The sequence below is a fragment of the Pundamilia nyererei genome, unplaced genomic scaffold (genome assembly GCF_000239375.1).
Source record: "Pundamilia nyererei isolate P.nyererei 1_Seehausen unplaced genomic scaffold, PunNye1.0 scaffold00003, whole genome shotgun sequence".
In the NCBI taxonomy this organism is placed as follows: Eukaryota; Metazoa; Chordata; class Actinopteri; order Cichliformes; family Cichlidae; genus Pundamilia; species Pundamilia nyererei.
In genome coordinates, this window is record NW_005187404.1 from 6,004,055 (window position 1) to 6,013,162 (window position 9,108).

General features: G+C 39.5%; 1 protein-coding gene across 1 annotated transcript; it reads left to right on the plus strand.

Annotated features, from left to right (window-relative positions):
- The first annotated feature begins 335 nt into the window (after nucleotides 1-335).
- Nucleotides 336-6,692, plus strand: aipl1 (aryl hydrocarbon receptor interacting protein-like 1). The gene is made up of 6 exons (XM_005720774.1): nucleotides 336-556; nucleotides 2,835-3,014; nucleotides 4,500-4,688; nucleotides 5,140-5,316; nucleotides 5,440-5,581; nucleotides 5,966-6,692. The coding sequence occupies exons 1-6, from the start codon at nucleotides 452-454 to the stop codon at nucleotides 6,163-6,165; spliced, it is 993 nt and encodes a 330-aa protein (XP_005720831.1). The 5' UTR covers nucleotides 336-451; the 3' UTR covers nucleotides 6,166-6,692.
- The last annotated feature ends 2,416 nt before the right edge of the window (nucleotides 6,693-9,108 follow it).

A 9,108-nucleotide genomic window follows, 5' to 3' on the forward strand; every position in this document is an offset into this window, starting at 1 on the left:
ACATCCACATAAATCCTGGAAATTTCCTCTGGAATGGAAACCATTCCAGTTTTGCTCTTGTAGACCTGTACAGAGTTTTCTTTTCATGTTTTATCTCTAGCACAAACACACAATTAAACACGCACATTAGGACTTTTCATCCAGGCAAATGTTGACATTAAATCTAAAGAAACTTAAATCCATCCCAATTAAATCTAGTCCTGGATTGTTGTTTCATTTGTTATCGTCCTCTTGGTGTTTAGAGAAAGTGCTGGGGATGAGTGCTACAGAGGGATGATGGGACATAAGGAGAGGAGGAGAAGTTTCTAATCTCATTATCTCTGCCTAAACTAATCCACCACAATCGATACCGCCAAATCATCAACAAGCTTTTACATATATTGTACCCATCACAACACAGACACAAACCTCTGTGTGAGATATATGCTTTGTAATTTAAGGTGAGGTAAAGATGTCGGATATGAAAGACGCACTCCTGCTGGGATCAGAAGGAATTAAGAAAACCATCCTGCATGGAGGGAGTGGAGACATTCCAAAGTTTGTCACAGGAGTGAAGGTACTGTAGGCCAACTTCATTTAAACTTTTGGATTATTCTACCACGGATAGGCATAAAAAAACATTTGACTTCATATTGTCTCCGGAGCCCAAAATTAATCGTATTTGACCATTTTTCACGTGATAGGTTAAATTAAAACTATAACTCACAAAGCGAGAAATATAACTCATACTAAAACTGCAGTTTTAATATGTGCACTTAATTATCATAATGTCATCAGCATCACAAGACCATGCAGAAGAAGGAAGGCAGCGACTCTGTGTTATAACACTGTTGTCTGTGGCAAATTTTGATTTTAAGCAGAGCAGATGTACCTTTTTTTAATTACAAAGGAACAGAATGACAGTCTGCACAATGAGCTCAGGAGCTAACTGTGTGTTGCACTTCCCTGAAGTAGTATTTTAATATACACAAAATTAACAATAAAGGAACACAGTTCAGAAAGTTGAACAACAGAGTACAGAAGTTCATATATTTAGCTTTTTAAATATTTGTGGATTTTATCTCCATACTGTGTGCGTATTATTTAATAATTTGCCGCAGGAAGGGCAAAGAGGGATGAGCATGCTCAAGTTACTGTAGTTCCCAAGTTATTGCCAGTAGAGGTCGATAGAAGATGTAGCGGTTTATAACATTTTAATGAGATTTTTATTTTATTTTATGACAATATAAATTATAAGAACATTCTTCAAATGAGAACTGAATTTGAAAAAATGGCTTGGACGTTAAAGACGTATGAAGTTCTCCTTATCTCAGTTACATTATGTGTCACTCCTGATCGAGGCTAACTGACTGTCTCATACCCTGTTCTTGTGTTTTCCTAATAATGTTTACTACTCGTTTCTCATGTGCCACTGAAGCCTTTCACAAGGGTCATGAACTCATTGATGAATTGTACTGGTGCTGCGCATTAAAGAACTGGTTTTTCTTTGTTACTACAGCTTGCACACAGTTCTTTTAAAAGGTTTCCATTCCTTGGATATTACAGAACCAGACAACCTTGGCATGTGTGACCTTCCTCCTGTCTGTCTCCTTTGTTGAGTAACTGAGCTGTGTGAAGCTCGTGACGTAACATTTTTGCTGAGATGCTCAAATTTCACTGTTATTCAGACCCATATTTCACCATAATATCTTTTCCCATCACTGAGGTTTGAATACGTTTGCACTTCCTCTTCCACTTTATTCTTCTGGTATTTACACTCATGCTATCGCTATGTTATGTAAACTAACCTGTTTGGGGAGGTACTGCCATCATTTTCTCCAGTTTGTCCATTCTGTAGAGTACTGTGTAAAAAATCTTGAGTCAACCTTAATTTCTTTATCTTTTGCTTCCAAGGAGCCAGACTTTTTTGTCATTTTTAAAGTGGTCTTGAGGCTTTCTGAAGCTCTTTTAAAACTGTTCCTTTGGACAAACAAAATGCTTTTACATTTTCAGCCCAGTCCTCGTCATATAAAAAGGCACCTAAGTCAAGAGATCAACCAGTGTTGTGGCTACACACAACAGTCAACGTAGCAAAGAGACTATTTTAAATTGTGTCTTTAGGCACTTTTTTACCAGCAGCCGGATGCAAAAGCAAATGATTTGTTCCCATTTCTTTTGTTGAATCTATGGAAAATGCCAAAGATAACACAGTTTGACAGACATAAAATTTTATTTTTGCACCAACAGGTGATTGCCAAAGAGCTGTTAGCTGAAAACTTGGTATATCTCCTCGTGGTATACAATGTGTCCCTGAAAGACTTTAAAGACACCGGATAACATAAACAGTCTTTAAGAATAGGAGAAAATCTGAAGCCTCATCTGAAATCAGTGGAAGGGTGGCTGTTAATAAGCTATTCTTATAGAAGGGAAAGAGGTGGGGAAAAGGCTGAGGGGTGCAAAACTGCACACGAACTGGACTGAAAATCAGGTCCAACAGGTTTGATGGAGTGATGAATTCAAATTTGACATTTTTGGTTCAGCTCAGGAGAACACAGAGGCTCTTTAGTGGTTTAAGGGTGTTGGGGATCTTGTTAAAATTGGTGAAATTATGAATGCAGATGAGTTCAGGCAGATTTTGATCCATCATGCAGCACCATCAGGAAAGCATTTGATTGACAGTGGCTTCATTTTTGTACAAACCTTCTATATTGTGTTTTTCCATTACTTTTGCACGTTTCAATAAAACACTTAACTATTTCCTATTTTCCTAGCAAATATGAAAAAATAACAGGCGACTCTACTGTATGTAGCAGATTCACACAGCATGGGCCTTTTTCTCCTTACTATTTATCCAGGTGACCTTCCACTTCCGCACGCAGCTGTGTGACGACGAGCGCACGGTGATAGATGACAGCAAAGCGGTTGGAACACCCATGGAGATAGTGATTGGCAACATGTTTAAGCTGGACATCTGGGAGACCCTGTTGTCCTCTATGAGGATCGGTGAAGTGGCGGAGTTCTGGTGTGACACCGTTGTAAGTGCTAATAAAAGCTTTGGTTTTGTATTTATTTGATTGCACGCTCCCTAATTTTCTCACTCGTCTAACTCAAAGTGGATTACATCCTGTTGATCCAAACTTAGTCTGAAAAGTGTGTCCGTGCAGACAGAATGACATCATGCTGCAGATGTGTGAGTTATAAACAATGCTTTAAATAACAAGGAAACAAAATAACACAGGATGAGATGTGTTCCAGATATAGAGGTTGAAGGTTAAGGTATATATGGGACACACAAGTCTTCATAACCTTTGGGTTAGAAGAAAAACGAAATCATCATTTTGTGGTTTTAAACAAACATTCATGCAGCAATAATAACAAGTCAGGTACCGGCTAAAGTTTTACTTTTAATTCACTGAATATATTATTGTTTTTATGAATAATTGTCATACAGATAAACAAAGACAGATAAAAACTAACAGATAAACAGATCGATCCCTGCAACAGGCTTTATAATATAGACATGCTACCTCAGAATATGTTGTCACATGTTATGTAATCCATAACTTTTTAACTTTTTATGCTAGCGTGTGTGTGTGTGTGTGTGTGTGTGTGTGTGTGTGTGTGTGTGTGTGTGTGTGTGTGTGTGTGTGTGTGTGTGTAAGAGACAGATGGATCGAGGCATACTGTCATTAATCCGCAGCAGCCTCACTTTTCCCTAATCGGCTCTGACTCCTGCTGAATCAGCACTACTGACTCCGCTCCACTCTGATTAGATTTGATGGGGCTTAGAGCTTTTATTCACTCCGAACAACACGTCTGCACGACATAGCCTGCTCCACTGGCTGTGTCGTGCGCTGCCACTCTTCACCCAGCAGAGGGCAAACATAACTTGTTAAGAAAACAAGCTCCAGGGAATGCTGAGTAACTCAATGTAAAATGTTTAGTGCAAAGCTTCAAGATTCTTTATTGTAATTATGCAGTCACGTAATGAAATTCTTTGTGTTTACGTGTCAGCTTAAAACAGGCAAGATTTAAAACAGAAACACACATTAAATAGGCAAACATCCTGGAGCTCATCCCAGCTACCACAGGGCGAGAGGCGGGGCACACCCTGGACAGATCAATAGGGAAACAATTAAAAGTAATATGTATGGAATGTTGCAAAGGGTTGTCCTGTTACTTTTCAAGCAATAAAATTATATCTCTGTGCTGGATTATTAAAGCAGAATTAATAGTGTCACAATTAATATCAGTGTGATCACAGTTCAGCTTCTAAGCATCTTTAAACCTGTTCATTTGGTGTAAATTATGTAATGAATGAGCAATGTTCAGTCAGCACGATAACAGTGGTTTCTTTAGTTGCTGAGTGATGCCATATCGCCATAAAACATATAAATATTTAACAGACAGCCATTTCAAAGACACCAAACTCATGAGGCACAGACTAAAAGTCATGGACTGTTTCGTGATCCACCTCAGTCACTTTAAGTCTTGTATCACCTTGTGATCCTCTTTTCCAGCACACTGGTGTCTATCCACTGGTGTCCAAAAGCATGCGACGCATCGCTGAGGGCAAAGACCCAGTCGACTGGCACATCCATACGTGCGGCATGGCCAACATGTTTGCCTACCACAGCCTTGGCTATGAAGACCTGGATGAGCTGATGAAGGAACCGAAGCCGCTCTACTTCGTCCTGGAGCTGCTCAAGGTGAGAAAGAAGAAAGACAACCTGCAAGCTCGCCTACCAAATAAATGCCTTTTAAATTAGGAATATATTTGCATTAAAGGGGTTTAGCATATCTAGACGGGGATGTCAAACTCACTGTACACTTTAATCATAAATGGGCTGTCAGTATAAAGAAGTTTCATTTCACACTTAATCCCTGAGATGTCTGAGTATTAGAAAAAGATTTCAAAGTATATCTCAGTTTTTCTGCATAACAAAGAAACACTGCTGTAGTAAATGAAAGAAATCTGTCAGTATGACTCTTGTGAGTTGTGAGAAATAAATATTTAAAATTAGGGAACAAGTTCTGGTAGCCGGGATTGGAGTCTTTGCCAGGTCTATTTTGGCCCTCAGGCCTTATGTTTGACATCCCGGCTCTGTAGTATAATTGATGGAAAACTGAAGTCCGTGTATGTGCATGTGTGGCTGACAGGTGCAGCAGCCCAGCGAGTACGACAGGGAGACGTGGGCTCTGAGTGATGAGGAGAGGCTGAAGGCCGTTCCTGTGCTGCACGGCCAGGGAAACAAACTCTACAAACAGGGACGTTACCAAGAAGCCACACAGAAATACAAGGAGGCCATCATCTGCATTAAAAATGTTCAGACCAAGGTTAATACTTGAAAAAATTGATCCAAGGCAGAATTTTATTTTCCTCCATAAAGAAATTCCTTTATAAAGCACTGATTTTTCATTATTATAGGCATGACTTTGAACCTCTTCCTCCCTTATCAGGAGAAAGCATGGGATGTCCCATGGTTGAAGCTGGAGAAGATGGCCAACACTTTAACACTTAACTACTGCCAATGTTTGCTCCGCATGGAGGAGTACTACGAGGTCATTGAGCACACAACCGACATTATCAATCAGCACCCAGGTTTGTCACTCATCACAAGCTTTTTAACTTGAGCAAGCGAGGGATCTTAAAGCAGGGGGAGAATTCTCTGCCAAGAGTATTATCACACTTTCCAGCCAGTTGTGAAAGACTGTCACATGGTTTACAGTTTATTCAGGCTTTTTTATATGCCGGGCATGTTTTCATACTGTGAGAATGAGCGTGTGAATTTTTTTATGACGCTTGTAATTGCAGGTTGCATAGTCCCGTTAAAGTATGATCCTGGTGCCTGTGCGTGTTTTTATCATTCATAGACCTAAACGGTTATGTCAGTTATGTCTTCTCTCACTGCAGAGCTGCATATTTCTATCGCATGACTGCCTGCTTGCAAATGCATAAGCAAACAAGCTTATATTTGTCCTGCAGGCATAGTTAAGGCCTACTACCTGCGAGGGAAGGCCCACGTGGAGGTGTGGAACGAGGCGGAGGCCCGGCAGGATTTCAGCAGGGTGCTGGACCTGAACCCGGGCATGAAAAAGGCTGTTAAGAAGGAACTGGCCATACTTAACATGCGTATGGAAGAGAAGAACGAAGAAGACAAGCTCAAATACAAAGGCATGTTTTGACCTGATGAGACTGAGAGCTGATCGACTAAAGAAGAATTCAGCTGTTAAATATCAAACCTCTGCACAGGATACTCACCTACATGAGAGTATCTGATAAAATGATCCATCTTATAAACTGCAAGGTTGTATCAAACTCCAAATTATAGCTGACAACGTGTGTAAAAATGAAACGAAGGACTTTTCACTGTTAAAACCTGACTTATTGTGGTTTATATGTTGTGGATGTGCATTATGATTAAATTGTAATTAATATTTGTTTGTATTTTGACTCCATTGTTAAGCATGGCCAAAATATGTACCCAAATGCTATAAGTCAGATTAAAGTCTGAAAGTCTTTAGTCATATCTTGATTATTTGATTTAAACTCCATTGTGTTGGTGTACAAAATTACAAAACCTTGTGGACCAAACTGTATATCCCTGAAGCCAGAAGCCATTTAGCATAAAGCCTGGGAAGGAAGAGACATCTTCCAGCAAAACGGAAAAACTTTGGTTATAATTTGTGACCTTTGGACTAACCTGGTTGTTTTTTAACCATTTTCCTGTCATTTATATTCCAACCATTTGCTGGTTATAATAACTTGGCATTTGCTCTATACTATGGAGACACGGTTGTGGTTATCTTAGTTTTTAAAGGCCACAAAGAAAGGGAGTACATTTATTTTCCACAAATTAAAATATTTTTAAAACTACTGTTCCGGTTTGCGACGTTGTTGACTCATCGAACTTATTTTTCCATTATGAATGTGCCAGTAATTTAACTAAGAGGCAATGACCTGAGTTGTGTGAATACTGTGGAAAATTTTAAATATTATCAAGTCGTCCTGTTAAAAACTGAGAAATTACTTTCTTAGTCTTGCAGAAACGCTGCACGTCCACAAGATGGAGCTCTAACTGTAGCTATACCTCTGCAGCAACCTGATCCCTGATGGGAAAATTACTCTGTCTCAGCAGCATTCACATCTATCACAGGAGTGTGGGCACTGAAAACTACTCCTTAGTCCCGTCATATATTTACAAATGTGCTGTAAGCTGAACATAAACTGAACAGGAGAGAAACACTCGTGAACGACACAACTGATTTTAAGTAAATGCTTTAAGAAGAAAATACACTGAAAGCAGACGTGCCTCTGCGTGTACACTGAGATAATATACTAGCTCAATAGCATGACATCATACTGAGAGCTGAGTTTAATTCAGGGAATCCCCGTTTATCAGTGCTTTCCACCCAGCATCCCTATAACAGGTCACCGCTGAATGCTAATGCACCATCAAATGATGATGAAAATCAATAGAAATGTATTAAGAAACACACACACACACACACACATGACGTTCAACACAGGCCATTATCACCCCCTTTATGCATTTGTTATTCGGGAGGTTTGCCTGGTTTAACGCAAGTAAACAAGTAGAATAACATGGTGGTTTAATAGAGAGCCCATTAGAAACCGGATGCTGTCTATCTCAAGAGGATCCTCTTCACACATCTAACAACGTATTTTCCAAATAAATAAATAATAAATGTATCTAAAGCTGTTCCCAAACTTTGATTTATAAAGATTTGATTTATGGTGAATTGTGTCACTGAACTGCTGCCCAAACATGCCACAACAGCAAATTCTGCATAGCAGCACAACTCGCCATTGGCTCTCGTCCATAAAGCCCTGGTGCTGATGTTGGGAGCGGGGCAGGGAAGGGAGGAGGAGGAGTGGAAGGAGGTAGAAGGGAGGGGGCTCGACAGCCCTGCTTCGCCCGCTTTCAACAGTGCAATGCGCCAAGTTAGCCACAGAGAGCTAGTTACACGGCGGAAGTACAGCGATCATGTAGGCAAAATAAAACGCTGCGAATGTCACATTATAGGAGAAGTACATGAAAGCATGATTTCTGAGATTTTCTGTCATTTTGTTTTGGATTGGACTCTGTGTTTTAATGTCAACTTTGTATTTATTTTACTTTATTTTAGAGCGTAGGCTGCTTCGTACTGTGTAGCTAACCTATCCAAAAAAGTTGGTGTCTCTTATTTTTTATACTTATATTGCAGTAACTTGGTAAAGGCATGTGTTCACGGAATTTCATTCACTATAAGCTATTTGGAGTTTGGGGTTGTGCCAAAGGACATTAGTATGGCCCATTATAATTCATCATGAGTTACACAGATCTGTGCAAAAGTCTTTAGCCAGACTTTTTTGAAATGGTCTTGCTTGTTTGTTAAGTCACTTAATGATGAGTCATTCGAACTCAACCGATGAATCAGTGTTGACACTTACCAGACAACTTATCAAAGAATCCATTTCAAATATTATCTTTAGGCAATGTGTTACTAGCAAGTGCTCACAAAAACACACAAACTGTTAAGAAGTAGGAAAAAATCCAGCAAACATCCAACACAGGACCTGAGAGATGCATTTGGCCCTTCAGGGCCTCTCTTTAATGAGAGAGGTACAACAGTGAACGTGAACAGCCATTGACCAGTGGTGTTGGTGATCTTGTCAGAATTGGTATTCTCAGACTTTTGATTCAACATGCATTGCTATCTAAGCGTGTGATTGATGACAGCTTTATTTCTCAGCATGGCAGTGATCACAAACACACTACCAGTGCATTCAAAGCATACCTGGACCTAATAACACACACACACTATCAATCATGAATTTTTGCCTCCACCTAGAAAAGAACAAAAGCCATCCAGGATTCAAAGGAGAGCTCTGAATGACCTTCGAGAAGCCTGGAGAACTGTTCCTGAAGACTACTTAAAGATATTATAAGAAAGCTTTCCAGAAAGAGTTCAGACTGTGTTGAAGGATGAAGGTGATCATGCCAAATATTGACTTTCATTTTCATTAGGTTGTGTAAACTATATTTTTTCCTTATCTACTGTTCTTTCATTTATGTTTTCAGGTTTCAGTAAATCGCTGCACCTGTTTTCTATTTTTCCACAGAT

Excerpts from the sequence above, each read along its gene's own strand:
- aipl1 (XM_005720774.1), top strand. The coding sequence starts at position 452 with ATGTCGGATATGAAAGACGCACTCCTGCTGGGATCAGAAGGAATTAAG. Across the intron at positions 557-2,834 it reads AGTTTGTCACAGGAGTGAAG|GTGACCTTCCACTTCCGCAC; the intron begins GTACTGTAGGCC and ends CTATTTATCCAG. Across the intron at positions 5,582-5,965 it reads CATTATCAATCAGCACCCAG|GCATAGTTAAGGCCTACTAC; the intron begins GTTTGTCACTCA and ends TTTGTCCTGCAG.